At 37.0% G+C, this 25061-nt stretch overlaps 4 protein-coding genes and 1 non-coding gene across 5 annotated transcripts in view; 2 read left to right on the top strand and 3 right to left on the bottom strand.

The window, feature by feature from the left end:
• Positions 1-6782, top strand: part of LOC127624752 (amyloid-beta A4 precursor protein-binding family B member 3-like) — a 32566-nt gene extending 25784 nt beyond the window's left edge. Inside the window, exons 7-12 of the mRNA XM_052099616.1 lie at positions 1905-2019; positions 3231-3318; positions 3405-3488; positions 4391-4506; positions 5066-5245; positions 6538-6782. Coding sequence (XP_051955576.1) covers positions 1905-2019; positions 3231-3318; positions 3405-3488; positions 4391-4506; positions 5066-5245; positions 6538-6762 — 808 coding nt within the window. The 3' untranslated portion in view covers positions 6763-6782. The remainder of the gene's footprint in view (positions 1-1904; positions 2020-3230; positions 3319-3404; positions 3489-4390; positions 4507-5065; positions 5246-6537) is intronic.
• Positions 6783-10151: 3369 nt separating this feature from the next.
• Positions 10152-10223, bottom strand: trnac-gca (transfer RNA cysteine (anticodon GCA)). The gene has a single exon. It is a non-coding gene; the product is annotated as a tRNA-Cys (tRNA).
• Positions 10224-10431: 208 nt separating this feature from the next.
• LOC127624756 (proteasome maturation protein-like) lies at positions 10432-12665 on the top strand. Its single transcript, XM_052099619.1, has 6 exons — positions 10432-10495; positions 10963-11063; positions 11143-11203; positions 11385-11486; positions 12229-12322; positions 12460-12665. Exons 1-6 carry the CDS (start codon positions 10493-10495, stop codon positions 12525-12527), a joined length of 429 nt encoding a protein of 142 aa, XP_051955579.1. The 5' UTR covers positions 10432-10492; the 3' UTR covers positions 12528-12665.
• Positions 12666-13074: 409 nt separating this feature from the next.
• LOC127624751 (coiled-coil domain-containing protein 82-like) lies at positions 13075-18714 on the bottom strand. The gene is made up of 7 exons (XM_052099615.1): positions 17840-18714; positions 16872-17124; positions 16669-16761; positions 14057-14181; positions 13717-13887; positions 13404-13616; positions 13075-13218 (listed from the first exon to the last, which is right to left on the bottom strand). Exons 1-7 carry the CDS (start codon positions 18380-18382, stop codon positions 13153-13155), a joined length of 1464 nt encoding a protein of 487 aa, XP_051955575.1. The 5' UTR covers positions 18383-18714; the 3' UTR covers positions 13075-13152.
• Positions 18715-20139: 1425 nt separating this feature from the next.
• Positions 20140-22037, bottom strand: LOC127624750 (sperm-associated antigen 16 protein). The gene is given in 2 exon segments (XM_052099614.1): positions 20140-21326; positions 21328-22037. Coding segments are annotated over 2 exon segments (1857 nt in total). The 3' UTR covers positions 20140-20179.
• Positions 22038-25061: the final 3024 nt, after the last annotated feature.

The following is a 25061-nucleotide window of genomic DNA, read 5'->3' as shown; positions in this document are numbered from 1 at the left end:
ATACATTTCAGCGTTTCCATTACATAACATTACATATTTACATTTACAAGCTTGTTCAAGCATCATCAAATTGCGCTGTTGCTTAACTGATTAACTGACAATTGCATTTTTCACATTTTCTTTTTATGACTCTACTGATTTGGCTTAGGGAAGGGTGGGTTTAGTTCATTTTAAACTTGCATTTATCTTAAAAATGTCATCTGTTTTTATGTCTCATTTGCTTTAACGAAACTATTGTTGAAGTCAAGGGGTTTAGGGTAGGGATGTAGTTTTATTTGAAACTTTATAGAGCATTAACCCTACAAACCTCATCTGTTTTGGAGATCATTTAACTTGTTTGTAGCTCCGCACAGTGGACATTTCACCTCGAACTGACACAATACGTATAATGAACCACGGAAAAGTATTTTGCAAATATGTTGCCACATTTACGTTATTTTCATGAGATCAGGCTGGTTTTCTCTCATTGATGTGTTCTTTGCTGTCATGAATTATTACAGGGTCTCTAAATGTAGGCTACTTATAAAAGTTATGAGGATTGGAATTGAGTTTTGAGTGCTGGGTGATTTATGAATTTACCAATAATGGTGAATGTATGTAAATGTTTGCTTCCTCTGCACGTCTCTAGAAACACCTCGCCCTGTGTTCAAACAAATCATACAATAAATGCATGCATTAGGCCCACTTATGCAAATGATTCTGCCCTTTTGGACCAATCAGAGTCATTTGGACATAAGCCAGTCCAACAGCTAGACCAGCATGAAACCAGCATAAACCAGCTTTAACCATTAAATTAGAAAATTCAAGCTGGTCTTTTTAGAAGGGATGTACCAACAAAACAACACTGCAAGATGAGAAATAGTTGCTGTAGTATGAAGAACATGTGCTTAGATGCGCAGATCCATAAATAAACCCTTGAAATCTCAAGAGTTCAGACTAGTGTTTGGGTGGATCCCTGGGCTCTTTCCTCACTAAGATCTGAGGGCTGGTACAATCACTCGTACACCATGTGTGTCTGCTTCCTCAACATATACACACAATAATGGTTTCCATCTCTCATTTCTTTGACTAACTAGATTAATTTGTTATTCCTTTTGACTTGCATTTTCCCTTAATAATTGAGGGTAAATGAGTGCAAGGATTTTCACCAGTGCATGCTCAAGCTGCACTCTTTATGAAGCATTGCTGCTCTATATTTCTTAAATGTAATATTAATGAATTAAATATTCCCTTTGATGGAGGCAGCATGCAGCACGAGTTGCTGAGGAACCAGCTTTTAGCAGGAGACAGATAGTGCTTCTTCTTGTATCTATGCTCAGAAATGCTGACCGATCTCTTACAATGACAGAATGTTCTGTATTTATAGAACATTGATATCTGATGCTGGTGTACAGTCAGCTGAGACAGACAGTCTGAGGTTAATGCAAAGAGATTTAGTCAATAAAATGTTGTAGATGTTCAGGGTGAGAGATTAAAGATGTTCCCTGCTTGCAGTGGGTTTTTGTCCTATTTTTTCTGGCCATTTACCACCCTATTCTTAGAAGGGCTGCTCACTACGGTGGCCTTTCAGCATGCTAATGGCATGTCAAAAGCAACTGAATCATCATGGTGACACAACACGCTAGACGACTAAAAATGTCTTTGCAATAATTCAATCCTTTTTTTTTTTTTAAGTAGATAAAGTATAGTTACCTGTATAAAATGTATTGAAAGCATTTTTTATTGACTGCTGTTTTCAGTCTTTTTCATGACCATAATCATATTTATTCATGTGCTTCTATAAAAGTCAAACAAAATCTCAGTTTATATTGCTGCATGTGTGCACTTATAGTATACTCAGAACAAACGTGAAAGTCACTCTGTACTGTGATGGCTATTTATTCCAGTCTCCTGTTCCTCTGTAGGGATTTTGCCTTTGTGGCAAATGACAAAGACACCTGCATGCTCAAGTGCCACGTGTTCCGTTGCAACTCTCCAGCCAAAACCATCGCATCTGTCCTGCATGAGATGTGTTCCAAGGTGAGCTGGCATTCCTGTTGCTTTACATGTCATTATGGTATGACAACTGATTTGATACTTTTCAATGCTTTTATACCTACTCAAATCAAATATGAATTTGCTCAAAGGCTCCATAAAGGGATAGTTCATCCAAAAATGAGAATTCCCTCTTCATTTACTCACCCATTATGCCATTCCAGATGTGTATAACCTTCTTTCTTCTGCTGACACAAACTGAGATTTTTTGAAAAATATTTCAGCTCTGTAGGTCTATTCAATGCAAGTGAATGGTGGCCAGAAATTTGAAGCTCCAAAAAGCACATAAAGGCTTCATAAATGTAATCCATACACCTCCAGTGGTTTAAGCCATGTCTCCAGAAGAGATATGATATGTGTGTGGGTGAGAAACAGATAAATATTTAAGTCCTATTTTACTATAAATTCTCCTCCCTTCCCAGTAGGTGGCCATATGCATGAAGAATGCAAATCACCAAAAAGAAAAGAAGAATGTGAAAGTGAAAGTGGAGATTTATAATTAAAAAGGATGTAAAAAATATTTTTCTCACACACATCTATCATATCACTTCTGAAAATTGGGATTAAACCACTGGAGTCATATGGATAACTTTATGCTGCCTTTACATGCTTTTTGGAGCTTCAGTGTTTTGGCCACCATTCACTTGCATTAAATGGACTTAGAGAGCTGAGATATTCTTCTAAAAATCTTAATTTGTGTTCTGCTGAAGACAGAAAATCATACACATCTGGGATGGCATGAGGGTGAGTAAATGATGAGAGAGTTTTTTATTTTTGGGTGAACTATCCCTTCAATTATCAGAATTCAGATACATTAGGATTCAAGATACAATGTAAGAAGTAAGAAATAAGAAGTCAGATATTTGTGTTTTTGACTGTGTGTTATTGATGTTGTACAACCAAACACGAATGTCTCTTGAAGTAATCTTAACAACAAACCTTAATTTACTCATAAATTGAAAGCCTCTGTTCAACAAACCCATTGAAACTTGATGACCATAGCATGACCAAGTATTTTCATATTTCAAATCTTTGTTTCGAGGCTTTCTCCAACAAATGTTACAGATCATTCCTTTAAGATAAAGACAGATGTGGAAGTTGTCTGGTATCACAAGCTCCAAGTGATCCACAATCATACACTGAAGGATTGGCATATCATTAGTATTTTATTGACCACAATCTGTATGTCCACACAGATCATGGCTGAGAAAGCAGCCCTGCATCCCTCCATGGCCCGTTCTCAGACCATGGAGAGCATCTCCCCAGAGGACCTGCCCTGCCAAGGTAAACCATCGGCAGCATTTTTGTGGGAGTAATGTCTCCTAGAGTGAATTGCTTTCTTTCATAAGGTGTTTATGTATGTTTTACAGTGGACTTCTTGGACACAGTGAGGCAGAAGGAACAGAAGTTCGAGGTGGAGTATGTTGGAAACCTGCCTGTCTCCAGGGCAATGGGTAAGTGGGATTTGGACCTTTAAAATCAACTTTGACTTTCTTTCTTCCGTGGAACACAAAAGGAGATGTTAGGCAAGAATTATTAGCCTCAGTCACTATTAACTTTCATTGTATTGAAAAAAGATGCAAAGGAAGTGAATGGTGACAGAGGTTAATATTCGCCCAACATCTCCTTTCCTGTTCCACAGAAGAAAGTCATATGGGTTTAGAACAACACGAGGGTGAGTAAATTATAGTGATTAAACTATATATTGGCCATGCAAATTAAATGGACGATATTTGTCCATTTTGCGATTATCGGCATCGGCTGATACCCATGTTCGCTTGGCTGATTAACACAAGTGTCAACTTTTCCTTTTCTGTTCCAAAATCTGCCAATAGATTTGTCAATGGATAGTCAGCCCTTTCTGTTTTCAAGGGTTTTTCTTTTCAAGTCGATGCAAATTTGAATAAATATTGCATAAAATAGGTGTGTTTGTTCACAATTTTGTGTACATCTGATTTGCTGTTTTTAAATTGTGTTATTTATCAGCATTTATATTGGCCATCGGCCATCCTGCTCTCTAGATATTGGCATCGGCCATTGAAAAAGCCATGTCTGCCGACCACTAGTAAATGTTGACTTTATCCCTTTAAATTTGTTACTGTGATTTTATTTAAATGTAACAATCCTCACCATCAAATGTGAACAAAAAAATGTCAGTTCCAAATAGAAGTTTCTAATTCTTGAGAGGTCAATGAATGTGAAGGGTATAAAAATTAAGACTGACACTTTGTTTCCAAGAATAGGTCCTTTTAGGGTTAACTCCATTCCACTACTGTGTACTGTAATTTCAGGATAAATGTAGAGGGGTTTGTTGTGTTGATTTGTGGTTCATGTATTTTTATGTGTTGGCTGACAGGAATGGAGGTGTTGAACAGAGCAATTGAGAGTATAATGCACTCCAGAGACAGAGATGAGTGGGAGCCAATAGTCATCCGTTTGTCTGATACAATTCTGTCTTTATGGAGAGGAGAGGTGAGAGTAACTACCAAGCCGACTCTAGTCCTCAGTACACATTAAGCCCTTCTGGTGTACTCTAAACACTCCATTTCAGCATGATAGTGAGTGAGGTATATAGGGCTGTGGTCAGAATGCAATACTAGTCTATTACTTACTGCATACACTGTATACATAGTATTTTATTTTATAAAAATGGGATGTGAAGCAAAATACATAACGCCATAATCATTTCAAACAGTTGTATGATACATATTACATTATCCCATCACTTTACATATTCAATTCAGCAAGTGCCGTCAAATTATAGTTTCTGTTATAAATACAGTTTTATAGCATTTGTGATCAAATAATGAGTTGGGAAAAGATGTTGAAAGTTGTGTGTAATATACAATGGATGGCCAAGTTGAGCCTAGTGTATGGTGGGAAACTGTACCCAATGCAGTGTGCTCTGTTGCATACTGCACATTTAGTGTGTAGTAAAACTGCCATACTATGCATGCTATCTACAGATGCTTTTTCAAACATATCCATGGTCTTTCGGAGTTTCACTCTTTCACCTCTTGCTTTGCTTCAGGATGGAGAGGACCCATTTTGGGAATCTCAGGTACGTTACCTGACTTTCCTGGGTGTGGGTCATGACACGCACACTTTTGCAGTTATTGTGGACTCTGGAACCCAGGGCTTTGAGTGTCACGTGTTCTGGTGCGAGCCCGATGCTGGAATCATCTCTGAGGCAGTTCAGGCTGCTTGCATGGTGAGGCAATACTAAAGACTTGCTTTGTATGTTTTTGGTGACCATGTAGAAGAAGGACAATATCTGTGACCAAATTTAAAGATATAGTTCAGTATAGTTCTGTCACTCATTGTATGGAAAAAACGATGCTTTTTTTATCTGAGCATCATTGTTTCCTCTCACACCAAGAGCACTCCACTAATGCTCAATCACAGGCACAACACCCGTTAACGGCCCTTAATGCAATAATTCACCACATGCTAAGCAGTGTTAAACACTATTGGCATGTAGGAAAGATGGAATTTCTGATATAACCAGAAAGAATGTGATAAGAGAAAATACTAATTTAAAATCTAGCGGCACTTGGTAATGTTCGACCTCCAGAGCAAAAGTTACTTTCGCTTCTGTGTTCACGCTCCCTATTATTGAGTTAAGCTTGCGGTAAAGCTTGAGTTAAATACATGCTTGTGTCTCATCTCTTTATTCCTACATCAACTGGCTTATATTGAAAATTAACGATGGGATGGCGAAGGAGAACACATTGTGGTGATTGCCACAATCAAAGATATATATATATATAGATCAGTGGTTTCATCTAGCAGTGCGGAGTGAGCGAGGTGCGGGAAATGGACAACCTGGAGTGCAGCTGGAGTGGAGTGATTAAAGAATGCTTTGAGCGTGGAGGGGAAATTGTTGCCGCTCCAATCCACTCACATACTCTGACTGAGACTGAGGCCATCATTCTGCCTCACTTCTCAAGAAAGTCATTTGAATTTGGAACAACATGAATTTTCATTTTTGGGAGAACTAGCCCTTTAAATGAATGTTCCTGGGTCAGTACAATTTAGCTCAGTCATTTGGGGCATAATGTATATTAACACAATTAAAACCCTGATTTTATCACATTAAAATCATGTTAATGCATATAATGTTTAGATTTATTGGCTACACTTTTGAAACTATGTATTTTTGTGTTTATGAACTGGCCCCATTCACTTCCATTGTAAGTACCTTAAGCTTTTTTTTTTTTTAACAAACAAGGGGTATCCAATATTACGCCACGAATACTGTCAATCAAGCTTAACTTGTGTTGAACCCGGAACATTACTTTAAATCTAGTTTGACATTCAGTGTCCCTCCACATTAATGACCTTTACAATTTATTTATTTATTATACTTTTTATGTAAAATACCCTTTATTTGATCAAATATAATTTTATAAATGGTTTCTTAGCTCTGATATGCCAAATATATTTAATTGTATATACAATTTGTATTGTAAATGACTTTTTATTGTCTGGCGCCCCCTGCAGGTTCAATACCGGAAATGTTTGGTTGCGCAGACTCCTCCTGTGAGGTCCAAAATGTGGCGGGCAGGCTCCAAAGTCAAACGAGCCAACTCTATGGATGGCTCGAGCTTTCCTCCCAGGCACCAAGTACACACACCTACCAAACTGGCCTCTCCCAATGTGAAGAAGGGAATGCTGGCCTTTTTTGAGACATTCCGCAATAAACATTCTGCTGTACCCACACCCTAACAACAGCAGCTGGGGAGGTGGTGGGGCCTGATGGGGTTCAAGGGGAGGGGTGTATGAGGGGTGGAGGGATGAAAGGAATGAAAGAATATAAACATGAAGGTTAAGAAAGCAGTCCAGCCTTTAACGTTGTATGAAAATCCAGCTTAATTTCATCAATGTGACCTTACTATTAATGAAGAAAAACAAGGTACCTAATTGCTCTTAATGTCAGTGTTTATTGATTGACATATCTGAATGTAGATGTGCAGAACAGCGTTTAAATAAGAACATTTGTGAGCTCTCACATTCCAAACATTTACAGAAGCCTATACTGCTCTGCGTTCTGTAATCTAAATGCTAATTTGATCCATTCTGGAAGGAACAATAAAGCAGATTTCACAACCGTGTGAATGAGTAACACCTACTAACCTTGGAAGCTGTATAATTGTAGAATCAACTGTGATTTTTTTTAATTTTTAATTATTATTATTTTATAAATATCAATGTACAGGACCGTGACCTCTTATTAGACTAATATGTAGACGGTAGAAATGTTCTGTATTAGGTCAGATTTATGTTCAAAGAGTGAATTACAGATATATTTTTTGTTCAAACCTACTATTTAGGAGTTTCCACAAACTCAAAGTAAACAATTATTGAAAGAGGATAATGTTTGCTGTTCTAAAACCTTGTATTGATACAATTATAGGGATAGTTCACCCAAAACTGAAAACTCTCTCATCATTTACTCACCCTCATAAAGCACATAAAGCGTAATACGAATCCAGTGGCTAAATCCATGTCTTCAGAAGTTAAATGATAGGTGTGGCTAAAAAACACATAAACTTTAAGTATTTTTTTTCAATAAATGTCAGCCTTCGTGAATATCGCCACCTACTGGTCGGGCTGGTCAAAGGTGGAGATTTATAGTAAAATGGATTTTAACTGTTTCTCACCCAGACCCTTTATATTGCTTCTGAAGTCATTTTTAAACCACTGGAGTATTATTGATTTTATGCTGCATTTATGTGCTATTTTGACCTTCAAAGTTCTAGCCACAATTCACTTGAATTGTATGGACCAACAGAGCTGAAATATTCTTTTAAAACATCTTTGTGTTCTGCAGAAGAAAGAAAGTCATACATTTCTTGGATGGCATGAGGGTGAGTAAATGATGAAAGAATACACATTTTTGTGTGAACTGTTCCTTTGGTTGTGTCATTACTCCATTTGGGATGATCTGCAAACAGAGCAGTCTTTGAACACAACAAAAAAAACCTCAAAGAGCATCAATTAAAGAATCATGCTTTTTGTAAAACCTGCTAATGTCACTCATTGCTCCTATTGTGTGCTCAGAGATACAGATGAGAAGATATCCATGATCCCGAGTATAGACAGACGTTATTAAGACATGACATTGTAGAGACAAGTTTGTTATAATCCCTCTGGTTTGTGGACCCCTCAGTTTAGTGCCACCGTTGCATGACTTTGCACATGCTTGGGAATGCGATGCTTCGCTCGGGTACATCTGAGAACACAAGCAGAGGGCATAAGAGATTTAACAATTCGGCAAATATGAACTTGAATAATTTAAACTATGAGACCATAGTTACATGCGATTTACATGTGACTTACCACCAAAGGTGGCACAGATAAAGGATCCAAAATTGCGTTTCACTGCAAGATGACCTTGGACCCCTTTTGGTCACATTCATTTGAACTGTGCTAAACTATGTTGTGCATGTTGATCTGAGATGCCCACTGGCAGTTATGCACCCACACGAATGCCACTGAAAAAAGTAATGTAATGCTATATATAATATATGCAACTGCTCCTTTCCTTGATTTAAAAAAATAAAATAAAATCACACACACCCACACAAATAAACTCAGGTCTCCTTAATGCTAAACAATGTGTGTGTGTGTGTGTGTGTGTGTTGGGGGGGGAGGGGGTTTGGAGACTCCTCAGCATGTGAGATTATTATTAACAAGAATCCTTGAAAAGAGATTTTGACAGATGGTCATAGTTAATGGTCATGTAGCACCTTGTGTTTCTTCTTTTTCCTATTTATACTCTCTGTAAAGTAATATCTGTCTATATTTGCAGGATTTCAGCACAAAACTAGGATGACATGTAAATGGTTTTGTATTATCATTTGTGTTTGCTATTATTATTTTTAATTGTTATTATTGTTGGTATTATTCAGACTGACATACCGACACATGTCCACAATTTGGTGGAATTTGTTGGTTCAATAAACTGCTTGAATCTCTGGCTCTGTTTTTGTAATTTGTCCTGCTATACACACCTTTTATTTTTATTTAAAATCCCTCCTTAAATTCTGCTTGTCAAAAGTATGGAAAAATGATCCCACATCTGAAACAGGCACAGGCACATGCAGAGGGGAGTGGGGGGTCTTGGGGCCCCTGGCCCTTAGATGTGATGCCCCTTCCTCCTACAGAATATCCACTGCTTCTTTGCTGAGGTGGCAAATGTTTTGGTGAAACGCACACCCACATGGGCCAATGAAGAACATTCCTTCCGACATAAAACATCCACAACCCAATCCCCCCACCCCATCGTTGAAGGTAATGCCCTTAAACTATGTATGTGCATATTAATACTTTGTTTTGAGACATATGAGTCTCCAGTACAGGTAGAGAAAGAACACTGATCCCTTTACACCAATCCACAGCGCTATAGTAATACTGATCAGAAGACTTTTGCCCGAACACTTGTTCTTAAGAGTTGCATTTTCCTCCATGCCAGTCAAATTCAATGTTAAAGGAAATGATTAAGAGTGTTTTGTCTCTACACATACATACATACAAAAAAAAATATTTCAAATTATTCCTTCTTAGAAAAGATTTTAGCAGTGGAAACAGACCCATATGCAATCAATCCTGTTTTGAATCGACTGAGAATCATTATAAAATAATCTGACATGCTTGTAACATTACTGATTTTGTATAGATATGAGAAATTGTTTTTGTATTTCTTTATGGTAGTTTCACACTTCAGAGACTGAACAAAGTGCCTTTCTTAAGATTCTATGGCGAGGGGCGTTCATCTGCAGTTTCACTGCAACATGTCATTGAAATCACTGTTCTACTGTTTTCACATCAAACCCTCAGATACCTGTACAGTTATACCTAACTGTCATCTTGATGATTATCACACAAATCAAACAATTATAGAGAGGATAATTTGTGGAAATTACAAAATAATATTGTCCATTCTACCAACCACACAGTTGTTGATTGCTGTATGTTATTATTGATTGCTAAAATACAACAACTGACAAATGGATACAACCACACATGCTTTAGCCCTTGGTATTAGCTGTGTAGTATTTTTAAGACTTTTTTGTATGCAAATAACCATGTCAAAAACAGAAAAATATTAATCTAGGGGGCACTCGGATTTGAACCGGGGACCTCTTGATCTGCAGTCAAATGCTCTACCACTGAGCTATACCCCCATCATACCTTCTGCAGCCCGCTGCTATGTACTTGACATTTACAATAAATAGACGTATTCCACTAACTTCTATATTTGTTTTCAGTATGTATTTTTTTTTACTACATTTCTCTTGCCCCTTATTTCATAAACGATTTTTACAAAAAAATATTTTGTAATAAAAGCGATAAAAATCGTAATATTTCACACGTCATGATCGCATGATAACATTTCCGGAGATTTACCGGAAATACATTTACGCGAGGGTAGAGACTTGCTACTTGCTACAAAATGGTAATGTAGATCTCCCATTTACAATAGTTTATTTGATTTAATTCTGCTTTATTTTATAATGTGGTGATGTGGGTTATTTGTCTTGCGCTCATACAGTTTGGAAACGTTTATTGTAAACTTCAGAGCACGCTTATTGTGCTGTACCGCTGGTTAGTTAGCTAACTTAGCGTAGCATGTCAGTTTGTTTTTATTCGTAATTAAGGACAGATTCATTCGAATCCACCCTTTCAGAATTTCTCTATTAATTATTATTTGTCTCGTTAGAAATGTTAAATCTCAAATTATTTTGCCACTAAGATGTTTGCTACTAAGTGAATTGTGATGCGTCATGCCTTGTTTTCAGTTTGCATATATCTTTGGAAACTGACAAATGCAGCATGGTAACTTTCATAAAATGATCATTTTCAGCCCAGTTAACTTATGAACTATAACGTTTTATAACAGCGTACTCTTTTATTTTTTTGCAGAATACTCGCGGCCTGCGCTCTCAGCTGAAGGATAGTGTTCCTGTGACAGGTCTGTGTCCACAGGCAGGAGCTTATGGGGTACAAGACACACTTCGTAGAGGGTACGTTCTGGGCATATACACCTATACATCGTGGTGACTGCTTGATGCATGTTCTAATGCTTACATACTGTGATACTAGGTTCTCTAGTGTAAAGAATGAACTGCTTCCGAGTCATCCCTTGGAGCTCTCCGAGAAAAATGTAAGTGTTGGCTCTATGTATGCTGTATGTGCATTATGTCTAAAATCATAACTCTCACAAATACACATTTAGGTCTCAGAGCTTACAAAACTTTAGATAAACGAAATAGATAGACTTGAATTGAATGAACGTGTATGCTAATGTTAACATTTTAACATAAGCTCAAATTGTGTGAAATTAGTTTCAGCTTAACCAGGATAAGATGAACTTTAACACTCTAAGGAACATCCAGGGACTCCATGCACCTCTCAAATTACAGATGGAGTACAGAGCAGCTAGACAGGTATTGTGTTTACAGCACTTTCGCATGCTAAACTTGTTCTGGAATACACTCTGCAAGCATTATGGAATCACATGATAAATAATGTGATCATATTTCTTTATTGGAGTCATCAAAAATCCACCTCAAGCCAAGCACATGCTAGAAGATGTCTGATACAAGTTAAGATAAATCTGCAGCGTTTGTTGCATAAAGTTGATTACTACAAAAATAATTGACAATTTATCATTTAAAAGAATTGAAGTGGGGGCATCCATAAACATTAAACATACATTGTTTCAAAAGTATAGCAACAAGGTGTCAACATAATGTGATACAATTTCTTACTAACTTTATCTGTATAAAGTTATGTTCAATATTATGTCATGATGATGTAATGCCGGTTTATCCCTGATTTTATTACATAAAGATCATATCAGCACATAATGTTTACATCTTGTGGCTATTCTTTAAAATCAGTGTGTATTTTAATGTTAATGGATTGGCTCCATTCACCTCCAAAGTAAGTGCCTTACTGGAAATTGATTTATTTTTAAATAAAGGACAAGTCAGTTATCTTTTAGTGGAAATCAACGTTATACCACAAATGCTGTAAATTGAGCTTAATTGTACTGAACCTGTAACATTACTTTAAAGGCTCATAACCTTGTTTTTTTCTGGCCATGCTGGTGTACTCACTACACAACTAATCAGACTGGATGTGTTACAAGAGGCTAAATCAGCTTAACTTTCAAAACTCTTTCAGATTCAGCGTTTGCCCTTCTTGCCGAGCTCAAATCTGGCCCTGGATACTCTCAGAGGCAGTGATGACACTATTGGCTTCGAGGACATTCTCAATGGTAATAGGAAACATCTAATATAACTCAAACATTACCTACCACGTTATGAGCTATTTAGTATCTTAGGAGTTTGCTTTAAAAAAAAAAAAAGAAAAGCTGTTTATTTACACCAGATTTCTCCTTCAAATTTTCCCTAGATCCTATCCAGTGTGAGATGATGGGTGAGCCTCACATCATGACTGAATATAAGCTCAGTCTCCTGTGAGGATGGGTTTTCAACACTGACTATTTTCACCTCAACCCCATAGTTTGTGTTATATGCATTGTTTGATCCATTTCTAATAAAATGTAAAATCTGATTAGAGAAATTTGTAGTTTTTCTGCCTCCAAAACAATGACCATTCAGAAGAACTTAAACTTGGTTATGAACTTTTTCTTTTTTTTACTGAAACATTGTAAAATTATGTAGATGCAATTATACGGTAAAGAATTAATAATATGAAAAAAAGGTTACTTGTTAAAGATATACAATATATATAAAGCCATAAAAGCAGCACACAGATCTTTAGCAAGACATGTTTAGATTGTTATTCTGCACACAATATTTTTGAGACTTTTCAATCCAATACTATTGTTCAAATAAATGTGTTTACAGTTTGGGTTACAATTTATGCATTTAAAACAGAATATAGTTTGCACTACTTACTACAATCATGCAGAAATATATTTACATACTAAACATGAGTAAAAGAAACGTAAAATGCAAGACCATAAGGGCACATTTTTGTATGCAAAATGCAAAAGTTAGTCATGCTTTATATGACATAACCAAAAATATTTACAGAAGTACAAGGGCAAATTGATGCCATAAAAATAAAGGTCCAATACTTTTAATCCAGCTTTTCATCCTGGAAGAAATCAGCAGAATTGAGATGTTCCTGAAACTTCTCATATTGCTGTATGGATGGAAAGAAATGGAACAGTAAAGATTGATTGCAGAATTGAGGTTTTCACCAAAAAACAAACTTAAACATACTAGGATACTTTCACCTCTACAATCTATTATACTGGATAGTACATATACATTTTCATAATTTTTCCCAAGTATGCTTTAAAGAAACAGCAGATTTCATATCCATACCTCACTGATCCAACCTTTCTCTTGCAGTTTGATAAACACTTTATTGACTGTGTCCTTAACTGGCTCGTCTTCCTCTCCTTCCTTCCCCTCTTCCACTTTTTCCTTCTGAGCCTCTAAAGCTGTACGGCATCTCTCAAACAGCTGATATTTAAAGTGTTTCAAGGCATGGTAGACCTTAGTACGACTGGCACAGACAGAGCCAACAAAGAAACTCTAAAATGTTTACAAATACAGAAAATCAAGAAGCCATCAACATTTGCCTTTTAACAATTTATTATTAAAATATATAACAATATGCATGTGAAACACAAACCTGTGAGTCATCAGGCATGAATTGATCCTCTTGCAAGGTGTTAATGTGGTATAACTGTCCAGAGAGCTGCACAGTGAAGCGCCCAGTTCTATGAAGCTCGCAGGCTTCACATCCCTTCATCTGGACATTTGTCATAACAATCCGCAGCTTGGGATAACATTCTACCCGCTCCTTTAAAAAAGAAAAAGAGAGAGAAACAGACATTAAAGTACATCTAAACCAAAAGTATCAATACTTAACATAAAAATGAATGGTCTAAAAATTAAACAATTATATTTGAATCGATTCACAGGAATATATCTTTTAAGACAAATGGAAAAAGACAGAGCTGAAATCTCACTTTGTAACGGTCTTTCCAGCGACTCCTCTGCTTCAGGTTCTCCAGGCGGGGGAGGACCAATCGCTCATCAAAATGGTGCAAAGACGATTTCATCTCCTGGGCATAACGTTTCGTTCGCTCCCCACCTGCAGTCATTGTTATGGCATAATAAATCAGTACTAAAGCTTTTTTGAACAAGCCATCATAGAGAATGAGCCAAATTCAGGCATAACTTTAGACATAGCTTTCAAGCAGAATGTCGAGAAAGGCTTCAGAGACTAAACATATATACACTTAATTAGATACAGTACACAGCATAAATGAGTACACCACCTCTGAACATAAAGATATATTTCTATTTCTAAATGATTACTAATACAATTCATGCAAAGATGACAACATTTTTATGTATTAAACATATAATTAATAACAAAATAGAAAGATAATGTTTCAATATCTGTAAAATAATGAAATTAGGCAGCTTTGCTTATGTAAAGGGTTGCAGAAATGAGTACACCTTTAAATAAATTCAAATAGTGTGCAACATTTTAGTACTTAGAAAGTACTAAATATTGCTCTGACCATTCTTGACATCAAATGTACAAGTTCATGACATATTGTCCCGTCTATCCTGTTCCACTCCTGGAGGATGACCTCGTTGAGTGCTCTGATGTTTAACCTGGAGTGATGCTCAACTTGCATCCCACAGGGGCTCAAATAGGGTTTTAGGTTGTGTGACATACCATCTTGTTTATCCATAGGAATGCAGCAGTGGCTTTGGAATAATGTTTAGGGTCATTGTCATGGTAAAAATGTGCCCTACAGCCCAGGGTGGGGAGAGAGGGTCACATCTTCCCTTTTAAGATTTTGCTGAACATCTGTGAATACATGATGCCATAGATGAAGTATAATTTCCCCACCCCTTCAGCACTCATAAATCCCATATAAGAACTTTACCACCACTGTACATCACTGTGGGTACATGCACTTCTAACTGTACTCCCGTGAAAAGCCATGCATTTTAGATTCCATCAGATATTTATTTTTTTATAATAATAAAAAAAAAGACTGGGCTCACAGACAGCATATAGATACTCAAGGGTCTGCAACTTTATCAATATGGGCCTTGGCAAAGGCTAAACAAGCTTTTTTATTGCGTTGGGTTCAGCAGTGCCTTCCTGCATGGATGACAACCATGCACTCTACTTGTTTTATTGTTATCCGATAAACCAGAGTTGCTTGAACATTACATCATTTGTGAACACCAAATATGCCTTATTTGTAAAGAGAAAGAGCTGAATTTGTTAGGTTTCAGAGGGAGTGTACTCATTCATGCTGTGTACTGTATATCATCTCTTTAACACCTGAAAGCAGCGATTATGGCATATTGCACACTTTATTATTGCGCATTTTTCTGTTTGTCGTCATCTCAGTCTGTGCAGCATTTGCATATGATCCAAGACAAATTCCTTAAACCTTAATACAATACAAGTCAATGGGGTCCAACACTTCCAAGCTTCAAAAACAACAAAGGCAGCATAAAGGTAATCTTATATTTGACTCGAGGTATGGGTACGGATCGGTTTTGGGTGAGAAACAGACCAAAATGTCACTTCTTATTCACTATAAATCTTGCCAACTGCAGTCTCCTAGGTGCAATCATGATTTGAAGCTTGCACTTCTTTGTGCTTGACGTGAACTGATTGTATCACTTCGGAAGGCATGGATTAAACCATTTTAGTCATATGGATTTCCTTTATGGAGCTTAGAAGTGTTGGACCCCACTGACTTTTATTGTATATGTATATTCACCTCTATCAACACAACTTAATTTGTGTTTTGCAAAAGAAAGTCATACAAGTTTGAGACGGCATAAGCGGGAGTAAATTATGAGAGATATGGCAGAATTATAATTTTGGGTGACCTATTCCTTTAAGTCTTATTTTTAGTGTGAATGTTCATTACAAACAAGTTTTTGAATAGGAACAATGGACTCCTATGAGGCTATTCACATCACGTCAGAAATGTTAAATATAAATGTTAAAGCAGCTACAAAAATGAGAGGAAAGCAACTGCAGAAAGAAAAATCTGAATCAACTGTGAGTTTTTATTAAATCAAGTATTTTATATTTAGTAATTTTGTGATTATGAAATTGTTAGCAGGCTTTACTAACATTCTCACTGAACCTTGTGTATTGTGCAACTAGTGTGCTGGAATAAAAAACATTTTGTTAAGCGCCACCTATTGCTCTGAAGTGAACTTGCTTTTCATATAGCCAGAGACAAAAGTTGTCTCTGCTTTGATGTAAATACACCTTTCATTGGCAATCTGTATCACAAATTTGTCTCAGATTTGGTGTGAATAGGCCTTTAGGCCACATCCACACTAATCCATTTTCAATTTCCTAATGTAATAATTTTCCAAAGTATGCGCGGTACTGAAGAGTGTTTTCCAAAGTTCCTGTTTTCCGCTGAGGAAAACACCATTCCATTATGGGTGAGAGGTGTAAACAAAATCAATACGTTTTCAAACGAAAACCTATTAGTTTGGACGTGGCCTTATACTTAGGCAAATAAAGTTCTAAAGTGTAAATCCAATGCTCAGAATATAAAGAATAACTCCATAAACATACTGTAAAGTGACTTGAGGAAGGTTGAGTCCAGAACATTGATCAGCAAGGCTTTGACCACCACCTGAAAGTGCGTGCGCTGAGATCCTGTAATAACTGCAACATGAAGAGAAACATTGTGTTTGCGAGATTTATCAAACATACTGTAACAGTTCTACAGAATCTTTGAGATCTTTGATTATTAACAACAGCTTTGCAATACTTACACTGGCGTGGAAGATGAGAGAGAAAGGCCTTGTCGTTTGCCGCCTCCTCTTCCTCCTGCTCGTCATCCTTTTTCTGTTCATCTTCCTCAACAATAAAATCCTTCATGCTGTCACTATCAGCAAGTTTTTCCTCCTCACTGCTGTTTAGAGGACTGCCATTATCTTCCACACTCGAATCATCCTCAGAATCCTCTGCTTTGCTTTGCTCCTCCACTTTGTCTTGCTCCCGCCCTGTCTCCTCTTCTTCAGAACCCTGAAAAATGACAACAGTTTGACATTTTGCAAGGTATAAAGCTGAAAAATATATATTTTTTAAAAGAGTTTATTTTTTCAGAGTTTTAGAAAAATATTTCATCTCTGTAGGTCCTTACAATGCAATGGTGTACAAAACGTTGAAGCTCCAAAAATCCATTAAATGCCAGTGGTTTAATCCATGGCTTCTGAAGTTATCCAATTGGCTTTGGGTGAGAACAGACCAAAATATAACTCCTTTTTCACAATAAATCTTGAAGGCTGTCTACTTGACGATCATGATTTCAAGCTCGATACACTTCCTATAGTAATATCTAGCCAAAGGATTTATATTTTGGTTTGGTCTCATCTCTGTTCTCAAAACATTCAAATATTGTATGCTGCCTTTATGTCCTTTTTGGACCTTCAACATTTTGGTCACCATTCAATTGCATCGTGTGGACCAAGAGAGCTGGAATATTCTTCTAAAAATCTTTGTTTGTGTTCTGCAGAAGAAAGACACATCTGAAATGGCATGATGATTAGTAAAAGATGAGAGAATGTTAATTTTTTTTGGTGAACTATTCCTTTAAATCTCCCTCTTCTCAGATTTTTTTTTTCCTGAGAAAAAGGCCATAGAAATCTCTCATCTGTCAAACTTACTTCATTAAGGCTCTGAAACTGAAAGAGCAACCTCTGGGTGCAATACCAATTTCCCTCTGTGTTTGTTAACGTACCAACATCCTGTGCCTGCGACGTGCGACACCAGATTTTCTTTTCTTGGACAACTCCAGGAGTTTATTCTTTCTCTCTCTTCTCTTGGCAGCAGCTTCTTTAACCGTAGCCTCTTTTTTCTTCTCCTTCAGAGCCTCGTCCTCTGAATCATCCGGCAGCCTGAGCCGTTTCCTCTGCAGCACTCTTCGGAGCGGTTCTCCACCGACGTCGCTCGAGGAATCGCTCGAGTCTTCATCTAGAACGGTCGCACTCGCGCACCTTTTCCTCGGTTTCCGCGACACGGCACATTTCTCGTCCGTCTCGCTGCTGTCGTCCCCGCCACTCTCTCGTGCTCTGTAAGAGCTGTTGGAGCCTCCGGATTCGTTTTCGGAGTTCTGGTATTCGCTCTCTGAACTGACGCTCGTCGTGCTGCCGTACGAGCCCTCATCGCTGTCATCCAACATGCGATCAATTGGATTCACGCGAGTCTTTTTTCTGTCAATGCGAGACTTGGTGGGCGCGCATTTTCGCCTTAAACCAAACAGTTTTCCTACGCTTTTCATCATTTTTGCGGAGATTACGAGGTGTTTTGATTTAACTACTTGGACAAATACTTCTTGTTGTGTTTTAAAAGTTAACCAATTTGTGCTCTATATCTACACATACATTATCAGCAACAGGACGCTGCGCGTGCATGCTGTCAAGAGCCCTGTCCAGTCTCGTGAATTATTATTCAGCTATTTTCCTCATACTGACGCATTTATCTGAGCATGCATTTATAGAAAAATCATATCTTACTCTTTCTGTTATCAATAATTCAGGCATAGATTGGAATAAATATTGTTGTGAGCGTCAATAATTTCGCTCCAGTCCGCTGGACGCGCCAGTACCATTAAGGGGCGTGTTTGTGTTTTCTAGGTACGCACTTCCGTCCTAAACTTCACATGTGCTGAGACAAACGCGCCACCCAAAGACAAGGAGAACTACTTTTCTATCGCATTTGTATTTGTATTCCTGCTTTACGCGTTACTACCAATAAAAATAGGTTGTTACAAGATGTTTTTTCTTCGTATTTTAGGCACTTGTGCAAAATATGCAATATTTGCCATTTGTGCTGGTATGAGAGAAAAGTACATATAACTTCCTTTGGCTTAAATATTTTTTTAAATAATGAAATTATTCAAAAGCAATCACATGAATAAATCCACGTATTTATAATTTAATCCAATAAATGATTGTAAATTCTCTCAGATCATAACCTTTTTAATTAAAAAATAATAATAAAAAAATACAAATAAAATAATAATAATAATATATATATATATATATATATATATATATATATATATATATATATATATATATATTTTTTTTTTTTTTTTTACAAAGGATGTCAGAATCCATTTCTTAAACATTGTAAACCTGTATTGTTATGACCAGATGAGACCTTGCAGATAGGAAAACTACAAAAAAGCTACTTTTTCAATCAACCATCTTTAAATAGCTGAATGTATTGCTTACAAACTTAAATTATTGTAAATTCTCTCAGATAATTGTTTATGTGCAAAAGAAACAATATTTTATATTTGTAATGAAACAAAATATTAAGTAAATATGTTTGGTAAAAAAGGATGTCAATAGACATTATCACTTGATTTCCCATCGTTCCCATCTTGACTTTCATCCTATATATATTGTTACATATTTCATATGCATTATTTGCCATTTGTGCTGGTAAGAGAAACATTTATATAATTTTCCAATTGGCTTAAATATTTTTTTTTAATAATGGAAGTATTAAAAGAAAAATCACATGACAAAATCCATGTATTAAATCCATCGTGCCAATGCAAAACTAATAAGTTGATCAAATAATGTTAATAAAATGTTTGTTTTATTATATTGTTTTAATAAATGCTAATACAATGATTTCTACATTTTACTAACAATTACATTTTTTGTTACAAGGTGTTTTGCTACACATATTTAGTTACTTTTGTCAATCATGCTGGTAAAAGAGAAAAAGTAGCCTAAATATAAATTCTCTTTGGCTTAAATATTTTTTTAAATAATAGAAATATTTTAAACAAATCACATGAACAAATCAGCCGATGATCAATTTAACCCAATAATAGTGCTAATGCAAAAATAAAAAGCTGATAAAATAAATAATTAAGTAAAATCTTTTTTCCAAACAACTTAAAATAGTCCAATGTATTGCTTTATATTTTAAATTGTTGTAGAATTATATAAGATCATTATGTTTTTATTTTTGTGCATTTCTTCTAAATGAAAAAAAAAAACACTATATAATTATGTCAGAACATTTTCACTTGAAATGCATTTCTCAAAAATATTTATTTTTATGACCAGATGAGAATTGCACCGTCAGACCCTGCAGATATAAGGCACCCTGTATGTTCAAAAATGACACTCTGAACCGCATCATCATGACCCGATAGGCTTGACAAATATAAAGATGCCACTTCCACTAGTTTAACTGAGCCATCGTTACTTGCAACTGCTAGCATTTGTCCATTTGGACTGAAGGCAACTTGATTGCTGGGATGAGGCCCGGTGTCGATGGTCACCATAGCTGATACGTTCCTCACATCCCATAATTTGACGACCCCGAAAGAGTCACATGAAGCAATTGTGTCCCCCGTGACATTGAAAGTTGCGTAGTTGCATGAATGATTGTGTCCGTAGAAAGTCTGTGCACACAATCCAGCGCGGGCGTCCCAGAGAGACAGGGTCTTATCTGCAGAGCAGGTGAGTAGAATGTTTGAAAAGGGCAGGAAAGAAATGCTGTTCACTGAGTCGACATGTCCCCGCAGAGTGCAGCGGCAACGCTCGCTGTTTAAGTCCCATACTTTGGCTGTGTTGTCCATAGAACAAGAGGCCAAAAAATCACCGCAGGAATGGAACGAACAGCTCCAGGTGGCGTGGATGTGTCCTTCCAAGCTGAGCACACATCGACCCTGAGCAAAGTCCCAAATCTTAACTGTGCTGTCTCCACTCGTTGTACCCAGGTAACCGCCACTAGGATGGAAACTACAAGCTGATAGCCAATCAGTGTGACCCTCAACAGTCATGATCATCTCTCCTTCTGGTATTCCCCATAATTTCCAAAGCTGGTCATCACTTGAGGAGGCTACAATCATCTTATGGGGATGGAGAGCAAGGCAGCTCACTGCCATAGTGTGTGCTTTGAAAGAGTTGGATAGAGAGTAGTTGGATAGAGAGTAGTTGGATGAGTTGATGTTGTGGGAGGAAAGAGCTTTGATTTGTGGCAGGTAGTGATTGACACGGGTGCTGACTGGGAATTCGGAGTCCTTAGGGTGTTTTGTGTTCTTGTTGGGGTCTTTCATAGCATCATGTGATGCAATGCTGTCACATGATAGGCGCGTTCCTTTTTCTGTACTAGTCTGGATTTTCTTCCTTTCCTGTGGATGGTTAGCAGCTCTGAGAGTTGTTCGGTTTCCTAGGGTAGATTGTGCATTATGAAAAGCTGTCTAGGTTCTGAACCTGGCTGAAAGCTCTGTCTCTCTCCAGACTAACCAGCATCTTATTCCTCAGAGCTGTCTGATACTTCTCATTTAGTTGTCTGAGAGCTGGCTCATAGGATGCATAGTGTTTCTTCAGCTTGTGTATGTCCTCAACAAGTCTGTTCTTCTCTTGAACAACACGCTTGTGCTGCATCCTATGGAAGTCCCTCTCTCTTTGAAGTTTCACTATGGTCTCTCCAGCTTCATATGCAGCTTGTTTGTAACTGTCTCGTTCTATTTTCACACTTTTCAGCTCGTTTTCCAGGAGCTGGTTTTGTGTATAGACATCTGGGACGAGCTCCATTTGGCCAGTTTTCAGTGAGCCTTTCTGTAGCATCTCAAACCACTCGGTTTGGAAGCAGTCTAATGTTCTCGCCATGCCCATTTTAACCAGGTAATTGCGAAGAAAGTCGTCCACCACCTCAGGGATTTTAGGAACTGGTTGCCTGGCGGAAGTAACCCTCTGTGTTGTGCATTCGTTGTTTTCAATTCGAGCCCGCAATGATTTTACCGTAGTTTCTAAGTCCTCCTCCCCCTCAGTTATGCTGATATCGTCGTCGACAGAGACTTCGTCGTATTTATAATCATCTTCGGATTCTTCCGGAATCAAAACATTCTCGAGGTAATATGGACCGTCAACAGATTCTTCTGGTACTTCGTTTCTTGCTGCCATTTTCACAGCACTTTCGTCGCTTTGTCAGCAAGTCAGCAAATTGTGTGCTGTTTCCATGGTGACCATGAAAGCGTGACCATGACAACTGTGCATGCGTAAATACTGCCATCTAGTTTTAAAAGACAAAGGAAATGTGACATTTATGGAAATAATTTTGAAACATTAATTCTCCGCAAGTGCCTGGGTTTGGTTTGAAAGTTGGCAAGGACATAGAGCAAGAATAATATTCCAAATGTTGGTATTAAGAAAATGCTTAGAAAGTCAGTCTGGTAATATAGGTAAAATGAAATGATTACCTCATAAAATAATTCTAATTTCTTATTTATCTGGCCCACCTTATTAAAAATGAGCCTGGTTTTAAAACGAATGTTTAAAGAACAAACAAAATAAACTTGGATAATATGCAGTGATATGTGATACACCCACTGATCTATATATATATATATATAATGCATAATCTTAGGTGTAGCCACTGATATATATATATATAGATCAGTGGATACACCTAAGATTATTGTATCCAAATATTTTTTTCTTGTTCAAGAAGATTTACCTCGAGAAAATAATATCTAAGGGATACTAAATTTTTATAATAAAATAATAAAAATGTAGAACGTAGGCTATTATCCACCATTAAACAAATGGAAATATAAACACAATTCAAATTTACATGTGCAAAATGAACACAAAATAAACAAAATTATGAGGAGAATAGAGCATTGATATTTTACCCCACATTTTGCTTTCCAACTCCTCTCACTCCCACATAATATTTTCTCATATTGCTTATTTATATGTAGTTGCATTTTATCTGAAAAAGTAGGCCTCCCGAACAAAGCAGATTTTAGGCTTAGACTGCAATTAATGACTTTATTAAAAATTCCTTATTTTTTTGACATAACAGTATTTTTAAATCCCGAATGCTCTTCTCCAATGTGCAAAATAAAACATTTATTGTGAATTATACCAGCATGTTAAAATCCTGCACCGCTCTGACACATTCGTTCAAATTTTAAAGCGTCTTCCTCAAGAGGACGCTTACTGGCTGAAAAAGCAGAATCCTCCTCTGGGGTGCGTGCAAGGCATTTTTGACTTTTTACTGGACACATTTTGTACACGAAAAGTATGTTTGTTTAAATATACTAATTTCAATGATTGTATGTAAGAGACCAATGGAAATCCGCCCGCGTAATCTCCAGAAAATCTATATATTTTTTAAATATAACAAACAACTGTGATTGGTGCATCCTGAACAGCGCTGAGAAAAGTAACATGTGCCTTGTGACAACACCGTTTTTGAGCCGTGTCAGAAGAGATGGCAAACGTTTACACCTTAATGATTATACTAAGAACATTTAATAGGTGTTAAAACGGAAACAAACATTGTATAAAGTACAATTCCCCAAATGTTGGTTGGGACATTTTCGATTTCCTGAAAGATGGTAGGGACATGTCCATATCATCCCTACCTTAATTACGCCAATGCTTCACCTAAGAGTTGCAATTTCGTGAAAGAGCTAGGCTACTTCTTTTCAGACCCCTTAATCTCGCATTAAAAAAATAAATAAACAACTCGCCTTTTTCGTGACATTTACTGTTTTTTAAAAAAAACCTTTAAAGTGTTATCTAAATTATTAGTGTTAAGGCGTTTTCGCCATATTTAGCAGCCTAAATCTAGCAATCTTTTTTAACCTTCTTTTTTCTCCCTGTTGTACATGTATAATTTTATGTTAGCAAAGGTGCAATTTTCTTTGTTGCTTCTTTTTTGTTTATATGCAGATGCTGTAATGAATAAAAAAAAATCTAGCAAACTTCTTTAAATTTTGTGTGTGTGTGTGTGTGTGTGTGTGTACATTTATAACATTATACTTTGTGTTATTGTATTACTCTGATATTAGTTTTAAAAACTAGTGGGGTTTGCGATGGGGTTTGTAAAAGACCACAGCTGTTGACAGCTCCATGGTAATCCACAGCTCAATTCCTCTTATGGAAAGTCGTGGAAATACAAAGCCCCTGAAGTGATTTGTGCAACAAACAAAAATAAATAAATCACAGAAACGTGCGCATGATAAATTTTAGCGTGTGCATTTCCCATGCGCACGTGAAAGGTTTCCTGTGTGCGTATACAGCTGTGGCCAAAAGTATTAGCAGTGACATAAATAATTGTGTTTTGCAAAGTTTGCTGCTTCAGTATTTGTAGATAATTTTTTCATATGTTTCTGTGGTATACTGGTAAACAATGATAAGTATTTCATAAGTTTTAAAGGCTTTTACTGGCAAAAACATTCAATATATGCGGAGTCAATATTTACAGTGTTGACCCTTGTTCTTCATAACCTCTGCAATTCGCTCTGGCATGTTGGATATCAGCTTCTGGGCCAAATCCTGACTGATGGCGATCCATTCTTGACTTATTAGTGCTCGGAGTTGATCACAATTTGTGGGCTTCTGCTTGTCCACTCGCCTTTTGAGGATTGACCACAGGTTCTCTATGGGATTAAGATCTGGAGATTTGCTGGGCCACAGATCAAAAATTTAAATGTAATGATCTCAGAGCCACTTCATTATCACTCTTGCCTTGTGACATGGTGTTCCATCATGCTGGAAAATGCACGGATCATCACCAAATTGCTCATGGATCGTTGGGAGAAGTTGCTCTTGCAGGACGTTTTGATGCCATTCTTTATTCATGGCAGTGTTTTGGGCAGAACTGTGAGAGATGCACTCACATCAACCTGCTGTCAATATTGAGCAAGCTCTGCACTGGTGGTGACACGATTCCTTAGCTGACTCCTCAGGAGGAGACAGTCCTGGCGCTTGCTGGACATTCTGGGATGTCCTAAAGCGTTCTTCACTGCAGTTAAACCTCTCTCCTTGAAGTTCTTGATGATCTGGTAAATGGTTCTTTCAGGTGCAATATTCTTTGCAGCAATTTCCTTGCATGTGAGGCCATTTTGATTCAAAGCGATAATGCACATCTTTCTTTAGAGGTAACATTGCTAACAAGAACACAATGATTGGAAG

Source organism: Xyrauchen texanus, chromosome 31 (assembly GCF_025860055.1).
Source record: "Xyrauchen texanus isolate HMW12.3.18 chromosome 31, RBS_HiC_50CHRs, whole genome shotgun sequence".
Classification (NCBI taxonomy): domain Eukaryota; kingdom Metazoa; phylum Chordata; class Actinopteri; order Cypriniformes; family Catostomidae; genus Xyrauchen; species Xyrauchen texanus.
This window is presented reverse-complemented; position numbering and strand designations above follow the sequence as displayed.